This window comes from Coloeus monedula (genome assembly GCF_965178545.1).
Source record: "Coloeus monedula genome assembly, chromosome: 8".
Taxonomy (NCBI): domain Eukaryota; kingdom Metazoa; phylum Chordata; class Aves; order Passeriformes; family Corvidae; genus Coloeus; species Coloeus monedula.
The window spans coordinates 20,101,220-20,121,694 of NC_138788.1; the positions used below are offsets into that span (position 1 = coordinate 20,101,220).

At 42.0% G+C, this 20,475-nt stretch overlaps 1 protein-coding gene across 6 annotated transcripts in view; it reads right to left on the minus strand.

Moving 5' to 3' along the window:
* Nucleotides 1-2,541: 2,541 nt before the first annotated feature.
* Nucleotides 2,542-20,475, minus strand: part of WASHC2C (WASH complex subunit 2C) — a 36,955-nt gene continuing 19,021 nt past the window's right edge. For 4 of the 6 annotated variants that reach the window (XM_082286432.1, XM_082286434.1, XM_082286431.1 and 1 more), the window contains 12 exons: nucleotides 19,592-19,755; nucleotides 19,040-19,151; nucleotides 18,111-18,296; nucleotides 16,898-17,086; nucleotides 14,448-14,576; nucleotides 14,139-14,237; nucleotides 11,880-11,996; nucleotides 10,229-10,291; nucleotides 9,332-9,544; nucleotides 6,997-7,599; nucleotides 6,194-6,368; nucleotides 2,542-3,025 (listed from right to left, as the gene is read on the minus strand). In XM_082286432.1, the coding sequence (XP_082142558.1) occupies nucleotides 2,889-3,025; nucleotides 6,194-6,368; nucleotides 6,997-7,599; nucleotides 9,332-9,544; nucleotides 10,229-10,291; nucleotides 11,880-11,996; nucleotides 14,139-14,237; nucleotides 14,448-14,576; nucleotides 16,898-17,086; nucleotides 18,111-18,296; nucleotides 19,040-19,151; nucleotides 19,592-19,755 (2,187 nt within the window). In that variant the 3' untranslated portion in view covers nucleotides 2,542-2,888. The remainder of the gene's footprint in view (nucleotides 3,026-6,193; nucleotides 6,369-6,996; nucleotides 7,600-9,331; nucleotides 9,545-10,228; nucleotides 10,292-11,879; nucleotides 11,997-14,138; nucleotides 14,238-14,447; nucleotides 14,577-16,897; nucleotides 17,087-18,110; nucleotides 18,297-19,039; nucleotides 19,152-19,591; nucleotides 19,756-20,475) is intronic. The other 2 variants (XM_082286433.1, XM_082286435.1) reach the window with 2 other exon arrangements.

The window sequence follows — 20,475 nt, forward strand, 5'->3', positions numbered from 1 at the left end:
TGGGTGGGGATTCGGGCAGCCCAGGCCCCTGGAGATGTCCCTGCTCAGGGCCGGGGTGGATAACGGGATGGGCTTTCAGGTGCCTTCCGCCCCAAACCGCTCCGTGAGTCTGCAACGCCCCCAGCGCTACCGGTGGACACGTGACAGCGGCGGCGGCCGCGCTGCCTCCTGGGACACGGAGTGCGGGGAGGCGGTCAGGGCGGATTAAGGCTAAGGTGGCTCCGGCGGCTCGCCTCGGCCCTACCAGCGCCGGCCTTTGCTCAGGGCCAGCCTGCAAAGTCAGCAGGGACACTTTGCGCTCAGCCCGCCAGGCTCCCGGGCATTGCCGGTGTGTCCGAGCGCAGCGCTGGGCCCGGGAGGCAGGGGCGGGCCGACTCCTAGCGCGTGCAGCCGCCCCGCTGTTCCCAGCCAGGACAAGAACATTCCCGGCCCTGGCAGGGGCCAGGCACTGCTCTCGGGCACCCTTCACTGAAGGTCAGCGCTCGACTGTGCTCCCGTTTCAGCGTGAGGTGGCCAGCGCAGGCTCCAGAAGCAGCGGGTCCCTTGGATGATCACAGGCTAGAGAAAACAAGCTTATCCCATTAGCAGGTGCTAATTACATTAACCACTTTACTTTCCATTTAGGTTTTAAAATACCCAAGACCTACCTCGACTTGCTGTGAGGTTTCAGGCCCAGTTAAAACTGTGGCTTTTCAGAAGCATGTAGCAGGTATGGGAACCTGTCAGAGCTTCTGGATGCTGTAATACTGGGCCTTCAGCTCTGCCCTTCCCAGAAATACGCAGTCATGGTTTATCGAATTTTCAAAAAAAAACCCAAAAAACCAACACAACCCAAAACCAAACTCTATAGCCAGAACTCAGTTTAAAAAGCCACCTCTCAGACCAAGCCCTCCCAGAAGTGAAGTGCCTGGACCAGGCTCTGTCTGTTAAAATTGAGGAACGTGCATTTTGCTATGTGGAGACACAGGGAAAGGCACAGAGACTCCCTATGGCAGTTTAGAAAGACTAGGTGGGAGGAAAGGTTCTGATCTACATCATAGTGCAGGTTTCTACAAAGAGCTTTTCTCTGCTGAGCTTTCACATAAAAGTTTAAGAAACACTAAGGCAGGAGGCTTTTTTTTCTTCTACTTCAAGAGCTTTTGGCCCTCAGGGTTATTAGCTTGTGAACAGCCCTCTTTGCAATGCTAACAGAAGTTATTAATGTGAAGGGGCCAAGAAGAAAGATGCAGAGAAGAAACAGAAGAATTCACCATCTTTTTCTTCTTGCCTCCATCATATCTTTGAAGCCCCTCTAAGCACAGAAGAAAGGAGTACAGAAGCAGTCCAAATCATGTATGAGGCATATGCAGCAGACGTAATGCCTATAAATAAAGTTCAAGTGCTTTCACTGTAGACACCCATTTGCAAACAGCCCCCGCACTCTTTTTCAAGCTTCTACTCCCAGCTTACCCCCCCACTTAACATGAATCATTGCCAGGCCCACCTATGGCGCAAATCAATACATCATGTTTGTCCTTTATCCCTTCCAACCTTTCCTTCTGCTTTACCCTCATTAGTGCTAGATGTTTCAGCTGTAATATTTACCGTGCCTGATCCAACTTGAAAAACAAGACACTGAAGCAGTTATCTCAAAATGAGGACTTCAGTGCAATTGGGAATTGATCTCAAAGAAGTCCTGTGAGCACATGCTTTAAATTCACAGCACAACAGTCTTAAGAGTCCGAGATAAAGTAGTACATCACTATCATAAAGGCAGTGAATCTAGTCAGCATTGCAGGCAGTCACTTGTACAATAAAATAAACATTTGATCCTCCTGCATTTATGCATTTGCTCTGGTTGTATGCATACAGGAGAGCAAGCATCTACCACTGGGTATAAAGTATGGTTAATGGCATCTGTTCCAGAAGGGAATCTAAAAAATACAGGAAGCAAAGTTAAACCAAATACATGTGACAGAGGGATTCCAGAGCAGCAACCTCCTGTATACAGCTTACACGCTGTTATGAATGAGAAGGGAAAGCAGACAGCAAGCTTTAGGCACAAAAGAGTCTCTGCATAAAGTATGGATGTAGGCTTGTTAGCCTGCAAGTGACCAAGTGTGCTCTGTACAGATGGGTTTTGCGAAAAGTGTTATCTGCAGAACTCTGGCAACTCCATGCAGGTGAAATCTCATTTAATGGCCTACAACTTGAACAGGAGACACCGCTAGGCTTCTCTTGTCTTCATGGTGCACTCGGTGCTCATTTGTAACACTCTTCCTGGCAGAGAAGTATTAACTGTTGTTAATTTTAGAGCCCGCATTACCTGCCTATATGAAATAGCTCATTCTAGCTGGTGTCAAGTCCTGCTCTGAGATTTCTTAACTGCTTCATTCCATAAGAGAAGCTGTACCTGATGCTAAACCCAGCCTTACCCTCCCATTAGCTCAGTAGGTGGCAGCTGACCCATACAAGGCAGGGTAGTGGTTTTGGTTGCTTTCAAGTCATGATGCAGACAGTCTAAGGAACAGGTAAAGAGGAAAGTTAAGACATGCAGACAGATCAAGTTTAACAGACTCCATTTACTATTTATCAATTATTTTATCTATATATCTGTTCAATAAAACAAACTATACTTTATATAATAGATTACTTCATTGCAGGTATTGCACAGGCTATATTCATCTTGGCGCCATTGAAACATGATAGCAGGAGGTTACTGTATTTTTTAAAAAATATATAATTTAGCAGAATTAGACTAGCACAAGAGAATACTAACCATTTTAGATGGGTAATCTCATTTAAATATCCATGTCCATCTCATTCCAGTTCTACTGAATTAGAGAATCCAGAGTATTAGTACTGGACAGGGCTAAGGAAGGCTGCTTCTCTGCAACACATCTCCTTGGCTACTGGCCTCCAAAGGCATTCAGCGGATCATCAAATGTGCTCAGGATCTTGCTTTCAGATTTTGCTTCTGAGGCTGCTTGGGAAGATCTGGCTTTGGGAGTGGGTATCTTGACTTGGCTGCTAGAGAAGATATCATCTAAAGAGGGTAACAAAAAAAAGATTTTAATGAGAAGTGACTACCGAACAGAAGCAACATTGTACATGAGAGACTCCATCACACAGCGGTGACTGCCAAGGACATTCTGTGATAAAAATGCTTTCCTGCTACTTGCAATTCTGGATGCATTTGTAAGGACATATGTGGGAGCCATTAGCTGTAAATCAGATTAAGATTTTTTTTTTTTTTTTCTTCTCAGGAGACAGCATAATACTTGTATTTTATAACAAGTTCAGGCTCTCATAAGTATTTGAAAAGTACTAATAAATTAAAGCTCCGCAATAAATTCTGTCAGGCAAGTGCCAGATAACATCCCTTTTATCTAGAACATGAGTGTCTGAGGAACCTGAGAGATCCAAGAGCTGTGAGGTTGTTGCTAAAAAAAAAATATCAGAAGAGGAAAAGAAGGTAGTTACTAGTGACTACTGTGGTGATATCCACTAACCATGAGTCTAATCTACAGCACAATAAGAACATAATATAAACCACATAAAAACAGACTATGGCTAAGATGCAAAGAAGCAGACAGCTATAACCACCATCCTGATGAATATTCAAAAAGTCTAGTCTACAGTCTTGAATCAAAGTTTCCCACCATCTTCCTCAATACAAGCATTTCTGATGTGAATAACTAGGACCACAAAGTGGAAAAATATCACACGGCCATTAAGGCCGAGGACACCAATACATAGAAATTTAATCATCCAACACAGATATCCCTATGTTAGCTGCAGAGCTCACAGTCCTGCAGTTCCTGCTCTGACTAGAACTGCTTATGTTTAGGACTGTGCTCATGGAAAGAGGTGAAGCTGCTACCATACATATGCTGCAGGGTTTAATGAGGTTTTCTAAGCATACACAACAGTGTATCTCTTACTGTAAACTAAGAAATTTAGGATACTCAGATTATGCAGTTGGAGTAAAAACCAAAAAAATTACAAGACTTAGATATGACAATCACCAGTGATTCACCAGGCCAGTGTAAGTAGAACATAACTGGTCTTGAATCCCTATTAGGAAAACACAGGTTTTATACATAGCCACTGAGACTAGCTGGTCACAGCATGGTGCTAATAACACCAAGGCTATGGGTTTGATCCCCATAAGGGCCATTTGTGTAAGAGCTGGGCTTGATGATCCTTGTGGGTCCCTTTCAGCTCAGAATATTCTGTGAATTACTAGTCCAGAGTCTAAAAACTAGTATTTCAATCTTCAGCACGTAGCCTAACCTTGAGCAGAGACCAAGCACAATGTGGTCTGTCACAATGTGTTTCCCTGTCTCTTCTCACTACTTCAAATTCAGCATGTGTCTGCTACTGTGCTGATCATAGGGATTACACAGGAATAATCCAGGACCACATTTCAGCACAAGAGCAGTTTAGGAAGGCAGCAAAACAGAGTAATCCCCTACTGGCATCACTCCAAAGCAAGAAGCTATCACATGGATTAGTTTTACAGCAGAGGGGAAGTACAGTGAGTGCTATAAGCAGCAGAGGTCTCATTTCCATTTTTTATAAAGAGGCTTAAAGAATAGAAACATTTTGCCCAGGGAAAACAGTATTTGTCAGAGTACAAGAAAGCTCAGTCACCATTTTGAAGATAGGCAGAGGTGACATCAACTGTAAGGTGACTGAGGACTCTAGTGACTGGAAGGTGTGGTAGGACAAAACAAAACAGCCTGCAGCCTTCACACCCCTCCAACTGCAGCTGAAATTTATTGTTTCATTTGCAGCACAAAGGTTCTCCTAAGACAACAATATAATGCTCTGTAAAAGTGCTACCACAATCACTTAAGCCAACCCTTAATGTGAAAGGTAGGAAAGTGCCAGTTCCACAACTCTACTGCCAGCTGAACATCCTCATGTTCAGGCATCTTCCTGCACTCCTGTGGGTGTTCTGGAGCTCCATGAACTCTAAGAAGCTGCATACCTATGGCTGTGCCACTGAACAGTCACCACTCTAGAGAAAGGTGAAGACCATCAGATGCGGGTGCTTTAGATGCAACAGGAATCAAGATCAGATGTGACATCAAACACAAAGCTTTAGCACCAGTCAATGTCAAAAGTGGAAATGCAAACAACAGATTCTGTTGTGGCTTATTTTCAAGTAGCATTCTACAACTGTTTTTTCAACATTCAGTCCAGATTTTTGTGATGAATATTTGGAAGGGTTAACTGCATGGCAAATTCTTTCATTTACTATCGATGATAAAACATAAATTATTAAAATAAGATTTTTTTTTAAGACATCCAATATGTATTTCAAATACCTTCCTAAAAAAGCCTTTAAGTCTTATTTTTTACATCAATCGAGAAGATTTTGAAACCTCAAGGTGCTCATTCTCCAGCAAGATTTCTAGAACATTTACAGACTTCAGCCATCAGGCTAGAATGCTTAGCAGCAGCCCAAGTAAAACAGCAGTAAGTCAGGTTCAATTTGAGTAAGTTAGAGGGAATGAAGACTTGACAAGAACCAAAGCTAGAGAAGAAAAGAAATACAAACAATCTCAAAGAAGAACTATGAACATGAAGAGCCTGAGAACAGGCACAGCTGAGAATCACATTACTTTCAGTATTTCCACTGATGGAGAAGAAAGGAGCATGCTCTGCATCATTTCACATTACTACTTGCTGTTTTTTCAACAAATTATATATGGCAAACCTTTGCTTTCAGGTGAAGTATCTGTAAAGTGTCCTGGGTACATACATGAATGTAAACAAAAGCTTATGGGCTCCAAGGTAGTTAACACAGTAGTGAAGGTGGGATGGGCAGAGATGCTAATTTGTTCATATCAGTGACATATCTGAAAGTACAATACAAAAAGCTGTGCAAATTAAATACAGAATCTGTCTCAGTACCATAACAATGTGAGATGAGTCTCTTAGAAACTTGTCCAGAGTAATTCCCTACAGGAATTAAACTTTTTCTCAGAACAATTTTATACACTCTCCTAAACTACTTAAATGCCATGCTAGTTCTACAAATCTAGAAAGTTCTCATCCAAGGTTAAAATCCAAAGATGACCAGAGATTTCAGAGCAGCTGAAAAGTAAAAGAAAGCAGAGCATTCTAAAACATCTTAGATGAACGCAATTCAGGACAACGTTACAAGACTGGTAGCAAGATTTTTACTTACACATACACTTACCCATATCATCGTCAAATATGGATTTTTGTTCCACCTTCTTCTTGGGCTTCTTTTCTTTTGGTTTTACAGTTAGATCCGCAAAAATATCAATGTTATCATCAAACAGGTTAGTCTCTGGCATCTTCTCTTTAACTTTAGTCATTGGCTTAATTGCCTCAGTAGCAAATATATCATCCTTGGAGAAAAACAGAAAGATCTCATCAATCCACAACACACTTCAAAAAAATAGTCAAATGATCCATACACAGCATCTGAGATGTTTAGAAGACTTGGGCTTCTTGAGCTTATCAGTCAATGGTTGAACTCAGTGATCTGAGAGCTCTTTGCCAACCTAACTGGCAAGAAGTTCAAGACCCTTTTCCTCATGGGGGACTTGGCAGAAGTGTCTTAGTAGTGGATTGTACACAGGTCAAGTACAGCACACAGAGGCCTGTATCAAGTGCCCAGCCCACCAATTTTATTCTTTTTTGAAAGTATTATTTGGCTGCTGGGAATTGAACAGACAGTTAACAGACAAGAACCAAATACCTTATTATTCTGAAAAAGATATGTTGTCACAGCACATTCAGTGCATGCCTGCTCTGTGTTAAGGCTCCACCTTTTAAACCACTGCTGCTAATTAGGGACTGAACAACCAAAGAAAGGGTTTCCATTTCCCAGCAGTGGAGCAGGACTGAGAGTTTACTTCATTCCCTATCCTGAACACCTCATCCTATTCAGCAGCCTCTATTAAACCCAAGTTAGAGGGGTCTGCATATGGCCGTGTGGAAGAAAAAAATCAACATGGCAGGCTCAGACATTACCTCAAAGATATCTTGGGCAGTAGGGTCAACTGCTTGGTGGACAGCAGATTTTAACTCCTTTTTTCCAGTTTTCTGAGAGGTGAAGAGAGAATCTTCCTCTTCCTCCAAAAAAGGCATAGGGTTGCTTTTTGTTGAAGATTTTTGTTGTACAGGCTGGAAGAGATCACTGCTGTCCTGATCACCCAGATCAGGCTTTTTCTCCCTGCCCTTGATGGGTTTGTTAGCTGCATTGTCTGGCATTCCCTCCTTCAACTTTGATTGTGCAGCTGGTCTGGATGTTGAGCTGCTTGCAAAAAGGTCTTCAGATTCAAACAGATCATCCCTATTTTCTGTGGATTCTGGAGGAAGGAGTTTGTTTGTCCCAGCAGACAAAACACTGCTGTGAGCTGGTAGTGACAAGCTAGAGAGAAAGCCATTTTCCTTGGACTCTGCTTCAGTAGCAAGAGGCTCCTTTATGTTCACTACTGCTGACGTCTGTTTTGGTAGAGAAAATTGTGCCTCTTTAGTAGTGCCCACCTCCTCACGCCCTTCAGCCTCTAGGGCAGCCAGACGGCGCGCCATTCTGCTAGGGGGTCTGCGCTTTCGTGGAACCTTGATCCTGGTCTGCAAGGAAGGAGGAAAAGCAAAGCAGGATCATACATATGGAAAAAGCCCCACAGGACATTCAAGCTTGGCGCAGTTTGGAGAAAGGTTCAGAAATATAACCCAAGACTTTTGATTTTCTGCCCTTAAGTCATTCCACAGCAGTGGAACCAGTGTACAAAAGCAACAGCACTCGCAAGTAGAGTCACAACAGGTCAGCAAGCCACTCTAGCCACCTTGGCTTTAGGTAATACCTTAGTCAGCCTATTTCCTTGCTAATCTAGGGCTTTTATACTGCAGTTCAAGCCATGACTAATTATATTTTCCATGCAACTTCATTTTATGCATAGCCTATTGCAGTTAATTGCTGCTTTTAAGGAAGCCCCCTGCAAGTTTCCATTATAGCCTCTCCCCTATCCCACATGGACAGGAGTATTTACATGGGTAGGAAATGGATCACTACAACCTGTTCTTCCCTTTTGTTAATTGCTCCGTGCACTGTTCTTTGAATGGGCAGGCAGAATGCTGGGCAGGTTACTTTGTTCCAGCCTTTGGAAAAAAAGTGCATTTAACTGGATATATTTACACTCAAACTTGAAAGGCTGAAGAAGCAATGATATGCCAAAATTACAACATCTAACCTGAGCCACAAAAAGCATTCACCATATAGTTACCAAGATGCTTCTTCTCAGATTACTTCTGTAAAGAAACATGCATCATCACTACACTAAAATGAACATTTGAGGTTAAAATTATGCAGCTACAGGCACTCTATTCTTTACAAGCCTATCTCTTTAAAAGTATCACAACAGAGAGCTTTGTCTGTTGGAATACGCTGCTGTTGGAAACAACCATGCCTACATGGTAATGCACCAGGCTGATGAACAAGCTTCAAACCCATTTGTCACTAAGTGGTCATGTCAGCCGTTGTGGTGACGGCTGCTGCATCTTCCCAAGTCACCTCTGCTGCTCATCTAGTAATGAACAGCCTCATCAGCGTTAACAGAAAAAAGAATCAAAGTTAAGATTTTAAGTTATCTTACTCAAATTGCTGCTCTCAGGAAACCCCACAGACTTATAAAATCATAAGCACCTTAGATGAAATCTTAACTACATGGTTGAGACTTCCATTTTTTTAAAGAACCACTAAGTCTTTAATTAGAATATACCTTTTGCAGTCCATAGAGTAAAAAGTGTGAGTGAGAAACAAGTGAGTCAGGAGGCAGAGATCTGCCATGTCAAAAGCTGTAACACTTCTTTTGTTTTGCTTTGTGTGAAAACAAAAGTTTTCTTTGAAAAAGAATTGAGAGTTTTTATCCACAGAGGAGGTGAAGATCAACCTACAGCAGTGATGTGTTCTGGATAGCTTGTCAAAGCAGCTGCCTGTAACCTATTTTATAGTTAGCCTAGCAAGATGTCTTTTAAATATTTTTTTAGGTTGGTGTCTCCTGGGATAGGACAAGATATTATGCGCTAACATACCTTCAATGAGCAGGGAAATCCAGTATTTGGAAAAGGTGCAAATGTACTTTAAAAAGGCACCAGGTATATGCATAAGCCCCTTACAGAGCTAAGTATAGGTGCTAAGCTAAACTTTCTCTTCAGTGATCCACAGAAGTGAGAGGGGATTAGATTTTCACACTCCCATTTAGGTTCAGATAAACCACACTGTTAGCATACCAAAACAAACTCCTGCACGAGGACAGACTGTGTTTTTAATCCCCCTTCCTCTCGTCCTAAATGCCAAGGTTACCTTATTGGCGCTGTGCAAGGTGTCTGCTTGCATGGGCTGATCAAAGCTTACACCTAGTTCTTCATTGCTTCCTGCAGCAGAGAAGGCTTCGCTGTTCTGTACATCCTTGGGCTCATGTAATGGAGTGTCCAGCACTGGTAAGGGGGACTTGACATTGGAGACCTTCGGCATTGCACCAGGTAGTAAGGCTGAAGGGTTAATAGCTAAGTTAGCCTACAAAACAGAGACAACAAAAACATATACACAAAAAGAGATCACATTACTACTGCTCCAGAGCAAGCATGACTCCAGAGAAGCAGCAAGAACTAGTATATCTGGTATTCAAGTTCTACTTCTGAAGTGCCTGGCTTTTCTCAGACCTAAGAACTTCTGTGTCTCCCAAATGCTCTGTCTCACTAAAACTGTGGAGTAGTCAACACTATTATTCTGTTTAAGAGCTTCAGGAACAGCTTGGTCAGGTTATGCCAGATCAAACACCTATGGAGCTCAATATTCTTTCTGAGGACACGATGGCTCTGACTTTGAATGGTACTGTTATATAGACAGTTATTAGTCATTTCGTGTCAGAAAAGGGACATAATGATAGTCCCCCTTAAGAGTCTCTAAACATACTTAATAGTGCTAAGAACAATAGCAGTTCAAAGAGGAGCCCACCCTCTGCCCCCCAAATATGAGTAAATAGTGCTGCTTAGAGTCAGGACTGAAACAGAAGGAGGAAATAATACTAAACATGCAAGGCAGAAAAAGCAATCCAAAATATGCCATCTGAAAAAAAAAAAAAAAATTGCAGGATTAAGGTAAGGAAGCAATAAGATTTGTTTCAGGGAAAGTCATCAGTGAGGCAAGGAAGATTTTCTTTTTTTTTTTGAAAGTTAAAGTGCCAGTAAAGTTAATTACTTGTAGCTTTCCAATCCGAGATGAAGGCTCTTTGGTTTTAATGGGAACAGGACCTGTAGATTTCTGCACAAAATTACATTGGATTAAACAAGTTGACATGTTGTTATCAACCAGACCACAGTTTTCATTTTAATACATCTTTAGAAAGCAGCTAATTGCTTGCCAATTTCTTTTGAAGATACTTTGTTATCATCACTTTCTACCCTAGAGCTATAGTCACTCAGTTTTCAGTTTCAGTTTCCCACATGCCATGGCACCATCATTATCACATTTCATTCACCCTTCCTTCTACCCAATATTATACTTTGCCATGGTACCTTGAAGAACATCCATCTTCTCCAGGTCACTGCCACTAGTCAAATCAAACCAGGACCGCTACCTTCTCTCTCCTTGCTTATTCTGTTCCCTAAAATCCTCTGAAGCCATACTGCCAGGCAATGATCTAACTAACTTTTCTCTTTGTGACTGGCTGTAACAGGGGTACAGACTTCAATGAAGCCCACATGGAAGCCAAGAGAGCTTCAAAATTGTTCCACTCAGACTTCAAGGAAAACAGCTTCAGAGAAGTGAGTGTTCCTCTAAAAAAAGCAGGCCAGTAGTGCTAGAAAGAGGACTAGGCTATAAGAGCAAGAGCAGCTGTTTGGGCTGAAGGTTTGGGTCAATTCTAGGACTCAAGGAATGGATCAGATGAACTAAGGTGCTCTTCCCAGGGCTTGCTCTCCAGAAGTTTGTAGTCTGCATGGTTCTGTAAGCTAGGTAATACTGCTGTTGGTATGACTGGGCAGTCAGAGTTCCTTCAGCTAGGTTGAAGTAACTGAAGGTTTGCAAGGGTTGGGACACTAGTTTGAAGGGCCTGATAGCATGACAGAGGAATCCTAGAATCCGAGGAGATTGTTCTCCACTTAATTGCATGTGTTGTTCAGCTGAACCTCAGACAGGCTGAAATCATTCCTATACCAGGCTGTCAGTAGCTACAAAAACTAGGAAGATGAGGCTGGTTCTACGCTTCAAGGAAAACTGTACAATAAGGGAAGACATGCTAATTACTAGCCCTACAGACTTGCTCTGTGCTCGTCAGCTCAGGGGAGAAAAAACAACTCCCACTTCCTACAACAAAAAGCTAATCTACACATGAAAATCTATCAAGCAGTTCTGGTGAGGCACAGGCCAGAACTGAGATCCAGATCACCTCTCCCAGAGACCCTTGATTCTACAAGATTAAGGACAGGAGCCTTGTTTGCTCACCATAAAGTCTCCCAAGATAAGAGTCTCAACTGACGCTGAGTTGTGCTGCATGCCCTGATCTCCTTTCTGAGAAAGGCTACTTTTAAAGATCACATTCACCTCAACAGACTGGCACTTCAGAGAAGAAGAAACAACTAATTTTCAGTCCAATTGGACCTAAGATGTAGCTCTTCACTGCCACTTCACTTTAAGTGTGTGTACAATGAATAAAACACTGCATCAATAACATTTAAGCTTGCTAGTAAGTGTGCACCTGCTGATAAGCAGAGAAGTTTGGCCACGCATTGCCACCTGACAGCCAGTGAATCCAGGCATTAGTTTTCATCTTTCCAAGACACTTACTTAAAACAGGATGATACATCTTTTTCTTTGGACGCTGTTCAAGGCACAAGATTTAAGTACTTGCCTCTGTAGTTGCTGCCTTCAGAGTTTCATCTTGCTTAGCACTTAAAGCATTTTCTAGGTTACTGCTCACTGAGGAAGGGCCAACACTGGTCTGAAGAGTTTTCTTCTCAGCCATTTTCTGAAAGCATTATGGGCACAAGTCAACACAATGTGGTAAAAAACACGGTGTGCAGATAAAAAACCCCAAAAGAACACAAGCAAAAAATGTTAAAATCTTGCTTTTAACTGAACAGAAAACTAGCCACCTATTTTGATAGTTGTATTTGGTTTGCATGGCCAGGTTTTGGTAGTGGTGGTGGTGGGGCTACAGGGGTGGCTTTTGTGAGAAACTGGTAGAAGCTTTCTCCATGTCTAGCAGTGCCAACCAAAGATGGATGTGCCGCTGGCCAAGGCAGAGCCAATCAGGAAGAGCGGTAACCCCTCTGTTATAATGTATTTAAAAAAAAAAAAAAAAAAGGAAAAGTTACTGCACAGATGTAATTGCAGCAAGAAAAGGGTGGAGTGAGAACACATGAGAGGAACAGCCCTGCAGACACCAAGGTCAGCGGAGAAGGAAGGAGACGAGACACTCCAAGCACCGGAGCTGAGATTCCCCTGCAGCCTGTGGTACAGACCATGGTGAGGCTGCTGTGCCCCTGTAGCCCATGGAGATCCACGGGGGTGCAGAGATCCACTCACACACAGCCTGTGGAGGAGACCCAGGCCAGAGTAGGTGGATACCTGAGAGAAGGCTGTGAACCCGTGGGAGCCCTGGGTCCTGGCAGGGACCTGCAGAACCGTGGGAGAGGAGCTCCCACTGGGGCAGATTTCCTGGTAGGACTTGTGACCCTGTGGGGGACCCATGTTATCACAGGCTATGCCTGAAGGGCTGCACCTCATGGAAGAGTGACCCACATTGCAGCAGCTTCTGGAGAACTGGGATGGACTTAGGTTGGGCAAGTTCATGGAGAACTGTGCCTGGTGGGAAGGACCCCCCTCCCTGAGCAGTGGCAGAAACAAGGTGTGATGAACTGACTGCAACCCTCTTTTCCCATCTCCCTGCACCACTGGAGGGAGAAGGTGGAGCTGGGAAGGAGAGAGCGATGGGGGGAAGGTGTTTTCAAGGTCTTACTTTACTTCTCATTATTCTGCTCTGATTTTGCTAGAAATAAATTCAGTTAATATCTCTAATTCAAGTCTGTTTTGCCTGTGACAGTATTTGGTGAGCGATCTCTCCCAGTCCATAAACTCATTTATATAACATATAACTTTGTTATATTTTCTCTCTCCTGTCCAGCTGCAGAGGGGAGTGAGAGGGGGGCTTTGGTGGGTATCTGGTATCCAGGCAAGGTCAACTCACTGTAACAACAGGCATTGGCTTTTGGCTCTGCAAGGCAAAGGCCTTCCATTCCTCCATTCCTTTAGTCTACCTCAACCTTTGCTGTCTATGCTAACAATTAATAATGAGAGTTTCAATAAACTTTCAAATGCATGCATATTGCCTCATCAACAAAACAGTGGGGAAAATAAAGGCACAAAGCTTGCTAAGGAACAGTGCTATTTTTATGTTTTCAAGCAACCAGGCTCCATATATAGGCTCCCAAGCACTAGTTACTTAAGACCACCCTGTCCACAGTCCTCAAAGAAACTGTTTCCAGGAACTATTGACAGTTTTCTAGCCTAACTTCCAGCTATAGACATGAATATAGATTAAAGTAGAAGTTAGTTTCAATTTAATTAAGCTACCTACATTTAAGAATAGCAGTTTAGAATGCATGTTAGGACTTTGACCTCAGATCACCTGTAACACAGTGTAGTTCATTACTGCAGCTACTTGCCCTGTGAAAGCAATCAGGTGACCGAGGATTTTACTGCATCATTACCTCAGATCAAACCAAGCTGCAGAAACTTGAATTACACAACTCATAGAGCAATGCTAATCAGTCATGAATGAAGCACAGGGAAGTCATATTTTCAAGTTAAGCAATTAAACAAAAACTCTACTACTCTGACTTCTGCTCAGGTGCGTCCTCTTACACCTAAGCCAGTCCCAGCGGTACACAAAAATAAATACAATCCAATTCTCTCATCCCAACTTTGGGAGACACAATGTGTCTGTTTGCTTCCTATGTCTTCAGGGTCACAATGACCATTTCTGTTGTCTCAAAAAGGTTTGAAAAGTCACTTAATTTCTTGTGGGTATACAAATGGAGAAAATCCCTTCCATACGCTTCTTTCCAATCGCTTTTATATACGCCATTTACAGTAGAGAAACAGGTACCGGAATGTTTGTTTTAGCAGTACTGAAGAGATCATCCTCATCATCATCATCCCCAAAAAGCCCTCCTCCAGGTGGTGGCTTCAGGATACGGTTTGCAGACTAAAGAAACAAAAGATAAAGATAAGATGTATCACAGATCCAAAGCACATCTCCTTCAGCCCATGATGCTAGAATATATCTGACATTAGCATTTGGCCCTCCCTGGAAATCACTGACTTCTAAGCTATGTCCAAACAAGGAATACCAGTAGGCTGAACACTTCAAAGACTGTTTTTAACTAGCAGGTTCAGAGAAGAGCTTTGAACTCACCATTGACTTCTTGGGGCTGGCAAAGAGGTCGACATCTGGATCATTGTCCTTCTGAAGTTTGTGACTGAAGAGGAGCTCTTCGTCTTGAAAGACCCCAGTGCTTTTGGGCCGAGTACTTTTCTCAGAAGCCTGGAAGGAGAGGAGAAAGGTCCACACGGTGAGAAACTCCCTCTATAAGGAGGTTATTTGCCTCATGATAAGGCAGGTTACAATTCTCCTAAGGCTCCACTACAGCTCTGTAGTGGTAACAAAAATATAACTTTAACTGCTCGTTATGTTTTATTTTGACTAAATTTGCAAAACTTACAATGTAAGTATTTGTATTTACAGTTCAATTTAATAAGACATTCACCACAATATATATGTCTGCTGATCTAAGATCCAGCTGCTACTATTTACCTGTGAAGCTTCCTTCAAAGGGGAAAAAAAAAGTTTTCAGTATGTTGTGACTGTACAGTAAGGTTTATATTAAAAAAGTAAGACTTCTATGCCTTAAAAATTTCAGCTAAGGATGCAGGACATATTAGGGAAAGGAAGAGACTCTCTTAGTTAGCTTCCTTAGGTACCTTTTCAAAGAAGAAAAAAAAATAGAATAATTTTTTTTTTAACAAAAGGCCTTTAAAGCTACTATTGTTGCTAGACTCCTTGTTCTTCTCCTGTGAAAGCAAACACACACCCACAAGGAAGAACAGAACATACTGCCTTTGGAAAGAACTTGTACTTTCAAATTTGCTGGTCTGGGGAAGATTGAAGGTACATGTATCACCTATAAACCCTCCACTACCTGGCAAAGTAACAAGTATCAGCTTCTTGAACACCAAAACCAATGCCTTTTTATGATTGTGGTCATTGTAGGCACCCAGGTCTGGCTTTCAAAGGCCAAGGCCCCATTCAAATGTCCAGGTGAAAGCCCATACCTATATGTTCCATCACCCATCTGTCTCCTGAAACAACTCAAATGCAAGGATGCTTCTTCAGAGCATGACTGGATGTCCAGTATCATGACACCAGACACAAAATCCAGGCAGCAAGAGTCATCATCATAAGAATAAAGCCTGATTCTCCCCATTCCTATCCACGTCTCCAGGAACCCCATAGGGCAGCCTAAGTTTAATTTCCAGGGCACAATTTTTCATCCATACACCCTCTCTTATGATTTTTATTACTGTGGTTTTTTTTATTACATTCTCAGCCTCTCTGTGCACCAGCTTTAATTTTGTATCAAAAGCCAGGTCACATTTTTAGAGCACTAGAACTGCTGTTTATGCCCAGATACATGAAAACCTAATGCACATCTAGAATTATCCACACACAAAACACATATTAAGTTGAAATAAGCAAGAAAAGTAGTAGCACCTTTTAGACTTACCTATCAAAAAAATGTTAAGTTCATGAATTACCATTCTGATTTTTGCATTTCAGCACCTTAATCACTTTGTGACTGCTATATGCTGACAGATGATAGCTTTGAAGGAAAGGTTTGAATGCATTTCTATCTTTCAAATTCATAGGACAGATGTGGCTTCTTTCAATTATCTCCCAGTGTGCTCACCACAAAAAACCAAATGCAGTATTCATTCACAAGTAGTAAACAAGGGCCCAAGCTAACAATCCATCTTAACTCAGAAGCTGCTCTAAACAATGATTTTTCTCCCACAGTCATCTATTTCATTCAGTTCCTAGGGCTTCTGAATAAAGTGTACATAGCCTTTAGGATTGGCAGCTTACTTTACATGGTCACACTAAGATCACAAAACCTTGTGGTACACTGTAGTATATAGTATGTACCTTTTGACACTACCTCAAACTTACAGAAAAAATTTTGGTACATTTGCATCAAGTAGAAACAAGAACATTGCCATGGATTCAAGGATATTGCTGCTGAAAATTCCAAGACCACCTCTTGATGGTATACACTATATCAGAAAAGCCAGACAGTAATAATATGGTAGCTGGAAGCTTGTTAAAAAATGAACACACATACATAAAAACCAGAAGTAAACACTGAATTAAGATAATTATTGCTGAATCTGAGTCTGAAGGCATATATGCAGCAAGCAAACTGTACCAATATAAAAAAATAAAGGGATAAACCACAAGGCTTAAAACTCCACATCCTTCTACTTCCTAGTATCTTTGACCTTGAGGAGTAACTGAAGAGTCAGTTCTGTAAAGCAAAAATCAAGTAGCTGCACCAAAACATCTGTACGGAATTTCTTTTCGTATTAGCATGTAGCAAAATGCTTTCAAGTTAGTGGGACAGGAAAATTTGCAAAGGGATTCAGGATCACAAGGAAGAGCAGGAATAATTTCTCCTCAAGAATCTGGAAGGTTAGAAATTGAGAAACATCAGCCTGCATGACATGAAGAAAAGGAAAGGTAAAAACAAAACCTTGCCTAGAGTAGCAAAGATAGAAATACCATTTCCCAGTGTTCAGGAACTTCCTTACACTCACCACACCAACATCTTTCTGTGCATTTTTTATGCCATCATCATCTTCCAGTCTCTCCTCTTCTTCCTCCTCAAACAAGCTTAAAACTTTCTTAGCTTGGCTCTTCACATCTTTCTCCAGAGCTGGTGGTGATGTTGCAAACAGATCTGAACTGCCAGCTGGCTCTGAAGATATTACTGCAAAAGGCTCCACCAAAGAAGAAAAAAGTAACATCAGTCTGTTATTTATTTCAGGTTTGCCCAAAAACCCTGTTAAGCTTTCTTGGGTTAAATACCAGCAGTGGCCAGAGTCCATTGCCAACCAGGCAACTGTATTCAACTCATTTTTCCCAAGCAGACAGAATAGCAATATGCAGGTTAGCAAGACACAGTTGATAAAGAAAAGAACACACATTTCAGCTCTGAAAAGAAGACAAATTTCATCCTGTACCCTACCCTGTGGCACTATTGATAAGCAGCTTCCTGCATAAAGTTTTCTCCTCATCTCTATGTCAGGTTGCACCACAAGGCTGCACTAAGCAGCTTTGCCACTGTCACTGAGCTACCTAGCTCACACCACTTGGGATACTTTAGAGTGAACAGCACTACCTGAACCTTACATGTGCTCAGGAAAAGTGCAAAGAATAAGAACTACAATGGAAATTCATCAGCTGATAATTCCTCAACAATCACTCAGTAAGACTGTGCCCAGGATCAGATCTGCTGAAGCTTCTGCAATAATACACTCAACAATACATATCAATACTGTTCTGTAACAGTACTGCCCAGCAGAAATTCACAATCCTGAATGCCCTAGCTACCAGAATAACACTTACCACTTTATAAATCATCAGACATTATGGTAAAATAAAGTTACTGGGTGTGAAGAAAAGTCTATACATTATTACAGGCTATGTTTTAAGGGAAAGCTCTGTTCATGTAAATGAAGATTACCCAACCCACTCTGGAGGGAAAAGTGAAACAGATTCTGCCTACCTCCTTCCCCCCAAAACCCTCAATCCCTCTCAAGGACATCAGTTAGGAAACAACTTTTAAATGCCATTTAATCAATTTGCTGTTTGACTGACAAGTGATTTTGCTAAATGGAGACAGAGTTAGCCTTTCCTCCAATCCAGAAAAATATTTCTGTGCCAGAGCAGCACTGTTAGATTGTGGCGTTTTTTAAACTGAATCTTTATCAAACTTCAGATTAATGTAAGGAAATCCCTCACTTTTTCCTTTGTTTGCTGCCCTGCAACATCTGTTCCTCGAGGCACAGGAGCTGCTTCAGGCTCTTCTGAACACCACAACGTATCTTCTACCACGTTAGACTTCAGCGTTCTATCTGGAAGATCTTCCTTTTCCTCCTTTTCTTCTTCATTAAAGGTAGGTGGTGCTTGTGCTGGTTTTACTTTCTCCTGCAAAATTAGGAGAATGTTGGTGACACAGAATTGGTGTTATATATAAAAAGCACATGCTGCTGTGGGATAGCAGTCTCAGTTTGCCTTCTGCAGAGGTCTAGGACACTGGCAACATACTTGACTTTTCCTAATTTCCTCCCATGGGACATTCTGGTTTCTGACTTTTAATTTCTAGTATTATAGGGTTTTGAATCTGATTGAAGTGTGCCAGGAAGCACATGTACTGGAATCCCCACTACAGATACAGCTTAATTAAACCCCTGCATCTCCTGCTCTCAACTCCAAAGCACAACCGGACAGGCAGTACATCATGGGCTAAGCTTGTAAGACAGAGGATGGCATGAGCACACAAAAGGGAGGGCCAGTAAGAAGCTTGTTTACACATCTGAATCAGCTTGGGTAAGGTAACACAAAAGGTGAACCCTGGATACTGAGTCAGCAGTAAGCTGTTTGTTTCTTTTAGTGTTATTTAATGGTTGAGAGCTTTCAAAACATCCTTAGGAAGGGCTTTTAGCATAAACCAAACAAATTTAGGGTAAATGGTCAAGAAAATTTTGAAGTCTCTATTAGGCTAATAGTAGTAAGTGTACATGCAAGAGTTCAGCCTTCCCTGTTCCCATTTCCAATTTGCTAGTTACCATTGTGTAAAATGAGTTAGACTTATATCAGTACCTAACAATGAAGACAGACTGTAAAAAGCCTAGGTGTTCCATGCTAGTTTTAAAAGAACGGGGAGTTACCACTGCAGCCTTAGCAGTTGAAGGAAGTAGCGTTGACTGGGAGCTGAAGAATGATTCTCCATTAATAGCATCATCTTCAAATAACAGTGATGGCTTCTGCAGCTTTCTTTGGCTGCAGCAAGAGAGAGGAGAGAAGAAAGTAGAAGATTCAGTGGCCATGCACTGCATCTGTTTAAAAGCATCACTTAGGACCAGCATTTGCAGCAAGTGTTCCCAGATACAGCACGCGGCTTTCTCACTGTCTCAACAATTCTACCACCCTCTTTCTTGTCTGCAAAGCTTTCTCCAGAAGTGGAGATAAAAAAAGGTAAAGAGGATTTTATACTACAGGCATAGAAATGGAAAGGCCAGTTCAGTGGTGGCAAGGAGAATGACTTACCACAGACACAAAAGAGCCAAGCCCTGCCCTTTCCTACTCACACACCCCTACTTCCTCCTCAACAACAGTACGAGGAACCAACACTTGCAATATGCCTGGGTCCATCTGGTTTTGAAAGGGCTGCTGGGCTGTTCTGAATAAATGCCTCCCTACTCCCCTCCCAGGACTGTCACCTCTCTTTAGTGATTGCAAATAAATCCTCCTCATCCTCTTCCTCAAAGAGGCTTGTTGTCTTCACATCTTTAGCCTGACTGACAGTGCTAGCTGGTTTTGCAGGGTCTTCTTTTCGGCCATCTTCAGAAGGAAGTTTAGCTGGCTTGGAGACATTCCAATGTTCCTTAAAAAGAAGAAACAAGTTTTCTTTTGTGTTGGTCAAAGCCACTTTGCAATCTTCATAAGGAACACTTCATCATCTTGGCAGTCCTTTCATCTCTCTACTAGTTTACTTAACTGCCTGCATTTTAGCCACTGTAATCTGACGTTGCTCAGGCTTCGCAGAAGGCCTGGTCACCTTTTGGCACACAGTCTTAATCCAGCAGAACAGGATACACACGCTTTGTTACAGCTGCTCTTGACAACTGAGGTCACAAGAGTAGGGTCACTCAGGAGAACCTGACTGGAGCCACTTAAACAGCAAGTTTGATGTAAGGGAAAAAACAAGAAAAAAAGAAAAAACCAACCACACAAGACACCTCATTACTAGAGTCCTCTATGCTGCACTTCCTTCCTTCACAGTACTGCTCCCCCAGGCACCCACCTCCTCCCAAAGCTACCATTTATTCAAGCCTACACACTAAACAAGATACTTCTGTCCTGTTTGTTTTGCTATTCCCAGCATTTCAAGTGGTTTTCCCCAGTTTCCCACCTTTGTTTGTCCTCTTTCTGAAAGGGACTACAGGCATGATAAAGTTTGAACTTGGTTTATTCTACATTAAGATAAAAATGCATCTAAAGATATTACGTTGTCGACTAAACAAGCAATTCCAGGACAAGTAATAAAGTCTATGCAACAGAGTAATTTTGAGAGTTAGGAGGACTAAAAAGACTCTGGATCCTA